The 14,938-nt window shown below is 38.7% G+C and overlaps 1 protein-coding gene across 1 annotated transcript in view; it reads right to left on the bottom strand.

Annotated features, from left to right (window-relative positions):
* adgra1b (adhesion G protein-coupled receptor A1b) overlaps positions 1 to 14,938 on the bottom strand; it is a 529,688-nt gene that overhangs the window by 42,646 nt on the left and 472,104 nt on the right. Inside the window, exons 15-16 of the mRNA XM_043712551.2 lie at positions 10,579 to 10,706; positions 3,849 to 3,972 (exon numbers count right to left, since the gene is read on the bottom strand). Coding sequence (XP_043568486.2) covers positions 3,849 to 3,972; positions 10,579 to 10,706 — 252 coding nt within the window. The remainder of the gene's footprint in view (positions 1 to 3,848; positions 3,973 to 10,578; positions 10,707 to 14,938) is intronic.

Raw genomic sequence — 14,938 nt, 5'->3', positions numbered from 1 at the left:
AAAGTGTATTTATTGAATTTACTCTCAGACCACAAGTCTAGGTTTATTATTTTGTTTATAAACTTTCCCCGACCATTCCTTACAGGAAAGTGAGTTCTTCTCAAACTTCTGTCAATGTCCCTTTGCAATCAACGAGTAGCAAAGAGAGAGAGATTATTTATTTGTCTCTAATTGAGAAATACATAGAATTCACTTTGCACTTCATCAGTGAACAGTGGATTTGCAAAGTTACCAAAGCAATTATTCTAACTGATGAAAGAAATTCTCTATTACCATGACAAAAATAGATATGAAGTATATATCACTTGTGCCTTTTCAGCCTAAACGGAAATTGAACAATTATGTTTTTCCCATTTCTTATATTCCCACATAACTACAAATTATGTTACTCAGAAACTTGGTGATAGGAAGTGAATGCAAACCAGGAGTTACCAAATATTACAGCAAATTTATTGCACCAGCCAATGGATAGTTATGTTTCTAAAGCACAACAATTTATATCAGTAATTTATTATTTTAAGTAGCAGCTAACACTAAAATTCTTCCAGCTACCTGATTAATTCATTGAAAAGTACAGCACAGAATGGCCCACAATGTTGTGCTGAGACTTGTGGACTCATCTGGACTTGTATTGCCAAACATGCAATTTTCAGAACTATAAAAATATTATTTTAAATGAAATAATTTTATGTGCTTCTAAAATCAAAAGTATCATACATTGGAGAAGAGGACATTTCTTGTTGTTCCTTTTGTCAAAGTACATATTTTCTCTGAGAGAGGCAACAAGCGTCAATGGGATCTTGGTCTGTAAAAATGAAATAATTAGCCATTTTCCTTACCAAGGCCAGGATTATCCATTTACGAGCGAGGTTCTGGCAGCATCAGACCTCAGCATGCTCATCATCCCATGCCTCTGATTCTATGATGCTCATTGAATCGGCAATTCAGGCTCCTGCTGGGATGCTTACCATCTACCACAGTCCTGAGGTAAATGCCAAACTTATGTTGGGGGATCACCAATGTAGCACAAGAGGACATGATGTTAAACAGACAGAAGTACTCTGAAAAGCAATAGTGTTCCACACTTGTATGCCTTTGCAGGCACTGACTCCCACATAGGTAAGTCATTGGGGTTCAGGAGCATTAACATTACCTTCCTAGCCATGGTGCCGGAAATGGCAGTAAGGAGTGTGGAATGGAGGAAAAACATTCAGGATCTCCCGTCTTGCTACTGTTCATATGCAATGGATGGGGCAGGAGTTACCAGGGACAGCCCATCATGGGCAGGGGAATTGAAACCACATCTCTGCTCTTTAAAATTCCCGTATATCTTACTGCCTAAATTTATTCTCATCTTCAACCACAACACTGCCTGATGATGGATGAGGCTTGGAAGAGAACTCTATTCATCCACCTGTTTGTCAGTATTAGGCACTTAACAGGCATGCACATGTGTAGAATGAAAATCACTTCACTGTTTACTGCAAAACAAAATGCCACAAAGATGTTGAAATAGCCAAGGAAGAAACTGAAAGGCAACAAGGGATCTTAGAAGATTTGTTGCTCAATATGTTAAATTATTGCAGCAATCAACAAAGCCAGTAGAATATATGACTAAAGCAGTAGAGTATATGTCAGAGGAATTGTGTTCAAACTGCTCTAATCTTACTGTAACTTGAGTATTGTGCCAGTTATGGTTATACATAAGGGCTTATGCCCGAAACGTCGATTCTCCTGTTCCTTGGATGCTGCCTGACCTGCTGCGCTTTTCCAGCAACACATTTTCAGCTATGGTTATATATACACAAGGATGATGTTTAAATGCTCGGGCCATTACAGAGAACAGCGTAAAGTTGATTTTTAATCTAAAGGAGCTGGGTTATTACAAAAGACAGGATAGACTGTTCATTCCAGATTTTTTTTTTAAGAAGTAGCATAGTTGAGATACAAAACTGTTATGGAAATAAAACAGATCAATAGTTGAGGTAGCAAAAGGGACACAAATTAAGCTGGTAAAAAATAATTTAGAATGCATTAGGAAATTCTCCCGGGTTGAAGATGATCAAATTAATTTCATTCAGAATCCTTATAGCTGGCATTAAAAGAAAACTTTCATTCCTGTTTGATTTGAATTTGAAAACAGTTTCAAGAACTGAGACATTAATGTTCTAATTTGCAGCAACATCAAATCCTCTGTTAATAATCCATCTTTTAAATACTGTTTACCTTGTTCAAAAGGTTTTTGGGAAACAATATTAAATTACTGGGATAGTGCCATCTGGGCATAGTATTTAATTTTAATCAAGTTCCATATATGTCAATCATTGACTTAACATATATGGTACATCTTTTGCTTTAATGGTCTTGAGGGAACACTTTGTTTCATCATTCAAATCAATTATCATTGTGCACTCCTGCTAAACAGATTGAATCTCACAGAAGTGAAGCAAAGGGAGATATGGGATTTTTAACAAGACTGGTGTTATTAGTGAAAATGTATATGTGAAAAAATACAAAGCGGTCTTTAAAAAAAATGAGAGTTTAATAAAGGCATAATGACCATAATACATTATGGGCTTAATGGCAATCAAGTCTTTGAAAAACTCCCATATGCAATTAACATCTATAATAAAAGACATGTAAACTCATAATAAATATTACAAGCAAGGCTTAATATGAGTATTACAATAATTACTTTCTTAGTGTATTTGAATGCAACAAGGCATTAGTTAATAAAGCATTTCAGCTTGCTGCAGGAGGAAAACTCAAACTAAATGTATTTAAAGTGATTAAAATGCTTTGAAGAACTCACCTTGACAAAAGACCAAAATGGAAACCAAATGGATCAAACATAATGTTTGCACTACTGGTTTGAGATTAAATTGTTGTGGAAATTACTTTTGACATACTTAAATCCATGAAAAGAGCTGGATCAATTCAGTTTTATGTGCAATCAAAGCCAAGTTGGCACAGATGACAAATATTCTCCATTATATGGAGAAGGCCCCACTCCTAAATTGGAGCAAAAATACTTCTCTACATGCTTATGCCACCAATTTCATTTCAGATTCATTTAGTCCACTTTTGATTTCATATTAGTGCAAGTTTCAACCTTACAGATTCTAGTTCACATTAATTGGAAGATTTATAGATGTAGCTCTGCTTGTCCTAATCAGGTCAGCTCAGCTGTAGAGGGGATGTGTGTCTGCTTGATGATAAATATGCAAATTGATGCCCATACCTTTTTAAGTTATCAGTAATACTCCAGGACAATGCAAGAAAATGCCAATTATAATTAAATGGAAATGTTGCATTATGTTAATTCAGATTAGAATTAGAATCATGTACTCAATTATGCCATTGCTCAATCTGTATTTCATGAAGAACATTTACTGCAGTTCATTTCAATCTTTTAAGAATAGTGCCACTTCTGTATAAGAATAGCTTTACAAATGATCATTTGTTTTATCTAGAAAATTCAGAAGAGGAAATGAGCAGATATTTATTTATTTTTCATTTCAAGACGAACATACAATCTTGCACAGTTTGCAGTTGCATGTAACTACTCAATGAGCAGATTCTGAAAGACCATGCAAACAAAAGCACACAATGAAATGGCATAGGTTTTGAAAATACGTTTAGCTCTCCATAATGTGATTTTGTGCACAATACATGATGAAACATTTTCATAAGGGGAGGGAATGTGGAACAGTATAATAGAAGCTGGCTTGCCTCCGACCAACATTTTATTTTTCAAGTGAAGTAACAGTCAATTGTATTGCCAGGTTCTATCATTCGATCTCCAATTTAGTGAATTCTCAAATTACTTGACAAAATGCAATACTCACAGCTTGGCAGATGATTGGGTATTTTGTGCGATTGATGCCTCCAGCAAATACTGCACACGTCAGGGCAGTATGGAAATAGAAGTTCAGCAACATATGCCAGCCTTTTCTGCTAATGCGGATGGTGCTGTCAAAAGGAAGGATTTGTGATTCAGCTGCATTTATACCTTTTCTTGTTTGTTCATAAACAAAAGACATATGACAGGCATTTTACTGTTAGTTGTTCAGACTGCTGACAATCTTACTGTCTGTAATGAGGAACAAATGATTGGCTTCATTGTCACCCAAACAGAAAAAAAATTCAATTAAGAATAGTTATTGTTCCAAAAGATGCAACTGAAAAATAATAATGAAAAAGAAAAACCGAAAGAACTGCAGATTTGGATATCCAAAACAAAAGCAGAACTTGCTGCAAAAGCTCAGCAGATCTGGCAGCAGCTGTGGAGAGAAATCAGAGTTAACGTTTTGGATCCAGGAACCCTTCCTCAGAACTGATGGTAGCCAGGAAAGTGTTGGGTTTTATGTAGAAGATAGGGTGGGGGATGGGGCTGAGGAGTAAATGATAGGTATGGATAGAGCTCAAAGAGAGAGAAAAAAGATGAACATACAATGGCGTGGATAACAATCACCATGGGAGAATGAATAACTATTCGTGGACAATTAGTGGCTAATAATGGTTGGTGAGGAATAGCTGATGATGTGATAACAAGGCCTAGTGTGTGGGCGTTGGGGTAAGCACATGTGAAGATGCTTCAAGCCCTAAAATTGATGAACTCAATATCGAGTCCAGAAGTCTGTGGAGTTCCTAAGTGGAAAATGAGGTGCTGTTCTTCCAGAGTGTGCTGGAGCACTGCAGAAAGCCTGAGACAAAGATGTTGGCCAGGGAACACGGTGGTGTGTTGAAGTGGCAGGCAAGTGGAAACTCAAGGTCATTCTTGTGGACGGAACATGGATGTTCTGCAAAGCGGTCACCCACTCTATGCTTCATTTCCACTTTGTCGGGGAGACTACCTTATGAGCAGCAAATGCAATAGACTAGATTGAGTGAAGTGCAGGTAAAACAGTCTAGCCACTGATGACCTTCAGCAAATTCTGGGGATAACTTTATCATGAATAAGATAATTTTTTTTAATGTTATGAAGGTTCTATGAAACACAGAATTGTTAAATATACGATAAGTTAAGAAAGAACTGTTTCTCACATTCCTGCAGAGGCAACAGGCTTTCAATGGGAAAAAGCTATAACTAATTAAGTTTTACAGTCAACAGACATCAGCTGAACTTGAACTGCTACTAATTTCTCCAGATATTCAAGGTAATAGCATAATTATTTAATTAAGCTGCCTATGATTACATTCAAAAAGTTTATTTCCAGTTTGTGTTGATTGTTGAGTGAACATAAACATCTCTTAGAACCTCTCCAAAGCAAAAAGTGTAATGAAAATGAACTGTGTGGAAGGTTTACAGGAGAGACAAAAATAGGAATTACTGGAAAAGCTCAGCAGGTCTGGCAGCATCTATGAAGAGAAATCAGAGTTAATGTTTTGGGTCCAATGACGTTAACTCTGATTTCTCTTCACAGATGCTGCCAGACTTGCTGACCTTTTCCAGTAATTGCTATTTTTGTTTCTGATTTACAGTATCCACAATTCTTTTGTTTTTTTATTCAGGTTGAAAGCAGTCTGTGCTTACAGAATCAGAGTTTAGTAAGCACAGAAGGGGCTCATTCAATTCCTCAAGTTTATGCTTGCTCATTTGAAATGCAATCCAGTAAATTGCAGTTACTAGTTCTTTCCTGTATACCTACAGTTTTTTTTCTCTCTTTATAATTGAATAAGTATTTATTCAATTGCCTTTTGCAAGCTTCTTTTGATTCTTCTGCCAGACTGTGGTTTCATCAAGTTTCCCTCACACTCATATTAAGCAGACTGAATTGTAAATTGTCAGGTTAATCTGTCTCCCCTTTGTCTGAAGTGGGAGTGTTGGGGGTAAGCGAGTGTAACATTTGCAATCTTCCACTGCTCTGGCAACACAACTGTCTTGAAAGTTTGGAAGGTGAATTTGAATTTGAAAGAGTTCCAGGCGTAGCATGGTTTCGCGTAAACCGTAGGTTTTATTTGACCTAAATATCAGCATGCTGTAAATATAATAAATGACATAATGGACTTCCTTTCTCTGGACCTCAAGCATGAAATCAGTTCAAAGCAATGGAATTGATAGTTTGGAACATAAGAATCTTGGTCTCAGTTCCACTTTACTGTCTGCCTCCCACAAGCCCTACTCCCACGTCTTTCAAAATCTACCTAACTTAGTCTTCAATAAATTTAAAGATTTAGCTCTCACTAGCTTCTGGGGAAGAGAATTTCACACTCTAACGATCCTTTCGTTGAAAAGCTTTTCCCCCATCTTGACCTTAAAAAGGGAGACCTCTTATACTTGAACTATATTAGTTTTAGTCTCTCCCTCAAAAAGAAAAATCCTCCTGCTAACCACCCAATCCTGACCTGCAAAGATCTTAAATGTTTCATTACAAACTCCTCTCATTCTTATAAACTCCAATAAATATTGGACAATCCATTAACCTTTCTTCATTAGATAAGCTCTTCATCCCTAGGATGAGTTGACTGAAAATCCTCTGAACTACTTGTTTGAAAAACGAGACCAAAATTGTACACAGTACTCCAGATACAGTTTCAGTAAGGTCCTATATGACTGCCTTAAAACATTTCTAATTTTATATTCCATTCCTCGCAATAAGCAACGACATTCCACCTGCTTTCTTAACCATTTGCTGTACCCACAAACTAACTTTATGTGCTTTATGTACCAGGATTCCAGCATGCTCTTTATGACAGATGCTAGGCTAACTGGCTTATGGTTATGTGCTTTCAGTCTTCCTCCTTTCTAGAACAGAGGTGCTACATTTGCTATCTTCTGATCCACTAGGACGCTTCCAGAATTTGGATCATTATAATAAATGGATCTCGTATCTGTGCTGCTTTTTCTTTTAGACCCTGAAATGCATACCACCCAGTCCTAATGACATATCAATCTTCAGATCCAATAGTTTTCCCAGCATCTTTTGCCTGGTGATGGTGATTGCTTTAAGCTCACCCTGCCCTATCACCTCTGGATTTTCAATTATCTTTAGGAGGCTTTCTTCCATGAAGACAGACACCAACTACTGTTCAAACCTCTTTTTTTCTTTCCCATTATCAATCCTCCAAACTCTCTCTCTCTCTACTAGCCTAAAAGGATTTTAGTAAAGCTATTTAATGAACCTTCAACACAGTAAAAGGATCAGCAGTGCAAAATTAATCATTGAAAACCATCATGTTGATCTTGTGGAGGGTCGCAGCAGCATAGATCCTTAACAGAGATTTTAAGAAGGCTGGCATGGAGACAGTATACAGTTGCTGCAGGGTTAATCGTTTTTGCATTCACAGTACAGGTCCAATTTTAGTTCTGTGTAAGTGAACAGAGTTTGGGTGGATTAAAATGAGGCACTACTTTCCTTTGTTGGTACCTAAATACCTTGCACAAGCTTGAACTTACGTCATTTTGTTTTTACTGTAATCATTTAAGGAATCTTCCAGATTTGGAACTTGCTGAGTGCATGAAGTTGTCTGTTTTCTATATTACAAGAGTGAACACGCTATTTTAAAAAAAAGCTCCTTGGCTGATAGGCACATAGGGATTTCCTAAAGTTGCAATGAATACATCTTTTCTTCCTTGTCACTTCTTTATCTTTTGTACTCAATGGATCTTAGTGTATTTTCAGGGACAATCAAATGCCATGATGATTTTTGGTTTTTACCCTGAACTGCCATCACGTCCACCGGGGAGATCTTCCTTGAAGTGGTAATGTAACTGATCATAGCTGGGGACAATCAGAAGGCCTATGGTCCAGGAAGGAAGGCAGTTCCACTGTCAGAATTGGCCACCACCACTGTTACAAGGTGAACATTGTCTGATGAATATACAGATTTGTTTATGCAAACCACTGGCTACAAGATCATGCTTGTGAAGGGCAGGCCCTCCCTCAGGTTTGTCATGAGTCCACAGCTTTGGTTGATGATGACAGCTCAGGATCAGGAGGTTACGTGTGAGAGACCTTGGAGGGGCCCCATCACCGGCTGCAGGTAAATCACCACGAGACACGTCTCTCCTAATGATGTACCCAAGCAGCTGACAAAATGAGCAGTTAATTATGCTGACTGACTACCCCGGGTTCAGAGCGTGTCAGTCCACTGACTTGATACCAACTCCGGGAAAATTTCTCCCAGATCTGCCTTCAGGCTGACTCCTTCTGAACCTGGAATGGGATGAGGAGGAATTTTTTTCAGCCAGAGGGTGGTGAATCTGTGGAACACATCACTGCAGAAGGCTGTGGAGGCCAAATCATTAAGTCTATTTAGGACAGAGATAGACTGGTTCTTGATTAGTGAAGAGATCAAGAGTTATGGGGAGAAGGCAGGTGAATGGGGTTGAAAAACATAACAGCGATATTTGAATGGCAGAGCAAACTTGATGCAGCGAATGGCCTAATTCTGCTCCTACTTCTTTTGGAGGATTCTGACCTCCAAGTTGATATTAACACTGGCTCTGAGTTGTACTGTGATGATAACATTGGTTGGCAATCATCAAATTAGAGGGAAGGTAGTGACCAGAATATTAGTAGCAAGATCGACACAAAAATGTAAGTGTAATACTTTTTTAAAAAATTTGAGGAATTCAAAGTCTTATGCAATGAGTTACAAAAAGAAAGCTTCTATTTGTTCCTGAACTGAGCTAAGAGTCTGTGAGTGTGCATCGAGATATCAGGAGACAATGATGCCAATAACCTGCACAGCCATTTACAAGAGTTTTGGAAAAGAAAATGAGTTCAAATCAGCTCTTCAATCCTGAAGAATATTCATAGTGCACTCGCAGTTTGCTTTGCTGCACTTTAATATTCCATTATGATAACCCCATTAATCACCTATTTCCAAGAGAAAGATTATCCATTTTCTCTTTCATTTAGTGATGGGATGGATACATGATTACACCATTAAATAACCCTTATTCAGCAATAACCTTGTCACTGATGCTCAGTTTGGGTTCTGTTAGAGTTTCTCATCTTGTGATTTCATTTGGACTCGTTCAAACTTGGACAAAAGAGCTCAAATGCTGAGGTAGGAGTGATTGTCTTTGATATCAATGCAACATACAACCAAACCTGATAGCAAGGGACTTTAGTAAAACTGAAGTCAGTGAGAATCAGGGGAAATCCCTCCATTGGAATCATGTTGAGCACAAAGGACCACAGTTGTGGTTGCTGGCAATCAATCATTTCAGTCATAGGAGTTTCTCAGGGTAGTATACTAGTCCCAAGCATCATCATCTGGTTCATCAATAACTTCTCTCCTTCATAAGGTCAGATGTGGGAATGTTCCTGATGATTACACAATGCTCCGTACCATTCACAACTCCTCAAATACTGAAACAGTTCACATCCAAATGCAAGACCTGGATAATATCCAGACTTGAATGGATCAACGGCAAATGACATTAGTGTCACACAATTGCCAAGGGATGCCCATCTCCAACAAAGAAGAATCTAACCAACTCCACTTGACACTCAGCCACATTACCATCAATTAATACTCACTATCAACATCCTGGGGTTAGCATTGACCAGAAACTCCATATATAAATACCGTGGCTGGGAGAACAGGTCATAACACCACCTAACACCCAATTTTCTATCTACCATCCACAAAGCGTAAGTCAATAGTATGAAGGAATATTCTCCACTCAAACAAGACATGAAGCTCAACACCATATGGGATAAACTAGCCCACTTGATTGGCATCACAGCCATTACACTAAACATTCACACCCTCCTCTTCTGAGACATAGTAACAACAGGCTGTATCACCTACAACATGCACTGCAGCAACTCACCAACACTCCTTCCAAACCTCACCCACCTAGAAGAAGTGCACCGGATGCATGTGAATACTGCCATCCACAAGTTCTCCTCCAAACCATACACCATCCTAACTTGGAGATATATCACCATTCATTCACTGAGCTAAAATCCTGGAACACCCTTCCAAATGTCATTGTGCGTGCAGGTTATGCAGGAGCGATGTCCTGTACCAAAAGAGACAGATAATGTAACAAATATGGGAGGATATCACTGAGCAGTTAACAGTCAAGGGGCTATGAACCAGGAAATCGTTTCACTGTTACAAGAAATTTAACAATTTGTCACAAGTAAGATCACAACTCACAAACTCATTGTTCAATAAGTACACCATTGCCACCATCACAACTGCAACATATTCCAAAGAAAACATAATGACACATTGACATTCACACATCTCACATTACTATATCCTTTCCATTTTTACTCTAATCTCAGACAACCCTCACAGCTCTTTAATTAAGTGACTGTGCATACTCAAAAACACACCTGTGAAAGCATTCATTCACAATCATACTCTTTCTCTTCCAAAACCAGATTGCATACAAGTACCAACAGAACATGACTGGGTAAGTCAGTCTATTCTGTATCATATGTCTCATATTCATCTTCCTCAAAGAATTTGTACAATTCCATTTTCGATTTCATTTCAAATGGCACAAATTTTAAACAAAAGACAATTTTCTGTGATTAACATTGTATGCTTTTAGAATGGCTTAAAGATGAACAAATCAATAATTAAATGTTATTTTGTAAAGCCTACCTGTGATGCACAATGTAGGTGATAATGGATGCAAAAAGGCACAGCAAAAGAACTGCAGTGCACGCATACACCACAGGGTGCAGATATTCCCCTGGGTACTGATTGAAGGAAAGCACAGTCTTCAAATCCTGGAAGGCAATCAAAAATATTCATTAACAGTCTCTGCTTCTTTTCCACACAATAAGGAAGAGAACATACTTTATTAAGCTACATACATCTAGCAACTGAAGCGTTAGGTAATCACTTTCTAAGGCAGAATTAATCTAAAAATCATTCTTGTCTTTTCAAAACACGAATGCAATCTGATGATGTAGCTTTTTTTTAAAATTCACCTCGACACAGCTCACAAGATATAAACAATTTCATAACATATTTACTTCCAGCTAAACCATAATTAAGAGATTAAGATGACTTCTGCAATTGCCTTAGCAATCTTTCACAACCATTTTATGAAAGAAACAGAGAGAGAGACAGGAAGAACTTGCAATTAAAAAGAAAATAATTTAAGAACAGCACTGGACACACTGATACACAAGTTAAATAAAAAATAAATAAGATGTTAATTATGTGGTCCTAAACATGTTTGCTTAGTACAGTCAAGTGGCTTAATGGCATTTTTGGCTCTTTAGTTTGATGGAATCTGGAGCTCAATATTCTTAAATTAAAAAAGAACTGGGAGATATGCTGAAATTCAACATCTCATTACATTAAGCAATCTGAATGTACACCTGAAGTGCTATAAACAACAGGGTATTTAATAATTAATAAACAACTATAATTAACTAAATATTTTACAGTATGCTAGGCTTTACCAATTGGACTACAAGAACAAGGAGGTTATCTTGAATATGGCGTGAGCTCAGCGTCAATCACAAGAATGCAGAAGAGGTTCACAAGAATGGTTTGAGGAATGAAGTATTCCAGCTACAAATATATCTTAGAGAAGTTAGGATTATTGCCTTGGAGAAGAGATGGCTGACAAGAACTCTGATGGAAAAATTGAAAATCATGAATGCCCTGGACAGACAGAATAGGGACAAAGTGTTCCCTCTTATGAAAGAGTGAAAGTTCACTGATTTAAAGCAATTAGTGAAAGATGCATAAGTGACATGAAGAGAATCTTTTCACATAGTGAGTGGTTAGGGTTTAGAATAAGTAGCTTGAGAATATAATGGAGGTAGGTTCAACTGAGGCTTTCAATAGGAAATTAGATTGTTATTTTAAAATGAAAAAGAAATACAGGATTATAGGGACAAGACAGAAAAATGGCAGTATATTTGCAAAGCTGGTGCAGACCTGATGGGCCAAATGGCCTCCTTCAGTGCCATAATGCATCTGTGATTCTGAGCTCTTTTTGCCTATTACATGCACAATGGACCAAATAGTCTCCTTCTGTGCCATAAATTTTCAATTTTTGTAGTTTCTAAGTTTAAAATTGCTAAACTGCTAATGAAATCTCAGTTTTGAAAAGCGTGATTTCTAAGAATGCAGCTTCATTAGTGCTAATTAAACATTAGCACTCGATCATGACACAGTTGCAATAATGATCCTTAAATGCTTCTCAAGCATCTAATGAGTCACAGAACCAATGTAAATATCAAAAAGCTCATGAATCCAGCTGTGAAAAGGGCATTTTTTGTTGAAAATGGCTGACAGCAAGTGAGAAAAATCATACTGTCATGACAAGTCCCTCTCCGTGCATGCAGCCTCTGTGGCTGAGTATTGCAAGCATTTATATTGTTAGGAAAAACCCGAAATCTAAAAGGAAGTGTCAACTGTGGCAGTATGTGACTGACAGAGCAAATCTTATCAGGGTTTCTTGGAGCTTCTCACACGAAGTCTAAAAACAATTGTGCGACTCAAAGAAGATCACAAAGACATGCTAAGAATTTTACTGTTAAATAGCCACATATAATAGACATAAAAACAGCAATCCCTAATGGCACTGTGGGCCAACCCACAGCAGTCATTCAAGGAGGCAGCTCACCACCATCTTCTCAAGGGCAACTGGGGATGGGCAATAAATGCTGACCCAGCCAGGGACGCGTACGTCCCACAGAATGGATAAAAGAAAGTCAACTAAAGGCATGTAAAAATAAACTGCATGATTAACAAGTTATTCTTGAAGGAAGATAATAGGTTGTTCAAATTACTACTATGCTATAAGGAAGAGTAAAGTGATAAAAATATTAGCCAGTTCTTTCTATGCCGTAACTCAGAGGCTTAGAAATTCAGTCAGGCCCACAACTGGAGTTCCCCATTCCTGAAGACAGAAACCTGAAGTCCCCATCATATTGGGGCAGAGGCCTCAATGCCATCAAACAGTGGAACGTGATCAATGACCGATCCACTGCACCCGTCACAGTTGCCCCAAGAAAGGAAAGAAAAAGAATGATTAGCTCGAGGGTAACTGAGTCCAGGGGTGATGATGGGCAGTGTATGGTGATGGTCAATTCTACTGTGGTATGATCTAAGATCTCTAAATGTAAACCTCGTTTGGGCTGTTGTACCTCTTCCTTTTGGCTAAATTGAATGTCATCTCTCATCCACCTCCTGCTGGCTGCAGATAATATTCCTATTCAGGAACAAAATGATCTGGATTATTGTCCTCTGTACAAAACCCTGCAGACAATTAAGAATAGGTGGCTCTAAAATAAACCTAACACAATGAGAAATAGTTTAGCTACTGATCACCTCCAGTTCATTGTAACATATTCGGAGGATTGTTCCATTGTGAGTAAGTCTTTTATTTAGTTCTATGAGAGTTATTTGAAGGATGGAGAATCAATGTCTACCCTGATTAATATGAAATAACTGTCTATCCCATTCCTCCAAAGGCAACAGTCTTCCAAACTGAAGAAGCCAGTGGTATGTTTGGGAAATATCACCAGACACTAAATGAGTGAGGGAGGGATAGCAATAGGTATGTGGCCACTAAAGAGTAACAGTTTTATGGTCAGAAGTGGTGAAACATTATTTTTGGGAAATGAATCTCACTGACAATGCCAGCATTTACTGTCCATCCCTATGATCCCGCATAAGGTGCCAGTGAGCCTTTGAATCAGACTTAGTGTTCCAGGATTTTGACCTAGCAACATTGAAGGAAACGGTGATGTACTTCCAGGCCAGGATGGTGTGCATCTTGGAGGAGAACTTGCAGGCGGCGGTCTTTCTATGTACCTGCTGCCTTTGTCCAGCTAGATATAAAAATCATGATTTCTACAGTCCTTTTCAAGAAGATGTGCTCACTTGCTGCAGGCATATTGTAGATGGTCCATACTGCTACCACAGTGCTCCCATCGCAGAGAGAGTCAATGATGTTGGTGATCGGTTCACTGAGCTGGTTGATTTTCTTGCAAACATTTCGAATCCCTCCTGGGTGACATCTTCAGTGCTGTGTACCCTCTGGATAACATCTTCAGTGCTGTGTATCCTCTGGGTGACATCTTCAGTGCTGTGTACCCTCTGGATGACATCTTCAGTGCTGTGTAGCCTCTGGATGAAGCGCTATCATTGTGATCTGCTCTGAACTTAAAATAGACAATAGACAATAGGTGCAGGAGCAGGCCATTCTGCCCTTCGAGCCAGCACCACCATCCTCAATCAGTATCCTGTTCCTGCCTTATCCCCATAACCCTTGATTCCATTATCTTTAAGAGCTCTATCCAACTCTTTCTTGAAAGTATCCAGAGACTTGGCCTCCACAGCCTTCTGGGGCAGAGCATTCTACACACCCACCACTCTCTGGGTGAAGAAGTTTCTCCTCAGCTCTGTTCTAAATGGCCTACCCCTTATTTTTAAACTGTGTCCTCTGGTTTGGGACTCACCCAGTTCTGTCTGTTGTGGCAGGTGGTTCAACCGCCAATTCAACTGGGACAACGTTACGATACTGGGACAGGCTCAGCAAAGACAAGCTCGGGAATTCCTGGAGACCTGGTCTTCACCCACTGGTTCCATAAAGAAACATGTTGAAATAGAGACCATCTACAGACCACTACAGTACAAAACCGAAAATAGAGCAACCCACCATGACAGATAGAATGGCATATGTTCAGGGCGGATCACAATGATAGCACCTCAGTTGGAGGCTACTCAGCACTGAAGAGGTCACCCAGGAGGTGGGAACAAAACGCTTGTAAGAAAATTAACCAGCTTGGCGAACCGATCAACAACTTCAACCACAGCCCGAGCGACAGGTCTTCACTAAAATCTTGGAGAGAGTAAATGTTTAAGATGCCGAACGGGTGCCAATCTATTGGGTTGCTTTTGTGGATGGTGCTGAGCTTCTTGAGTGTTGCTGGAGTTCCACCCATCAGGGCAAATATAGAGTATTGCAAGCAATCCAAAAAATGGAGAACGA

The sequence above is a fragment of the Chiloscyllium plagiosum genome, unplaced genomic scaffold (genome assembly GCF_037043375.1).
Source record: "Chiloscyllium plagiosum isolate Xiang-an unplaced genomic scaffold, Cpla_swu_hap1 HiC_scaffold_22, whole genome shotgun sequence".
Classification (NCBI taxonomy): domain Eukaryota; kingdom Metazoa; phylum Chordata; class Chondrichthyes; order Orectolobiformes; family Hemiscylliidae; genus Chiloscyllium; species Chiloscyllium plagiosum.
Note: the sequence above shows the minus strand (reverse complement) of the source record. Positions and strands in the feature narration are given on the sequence as shown.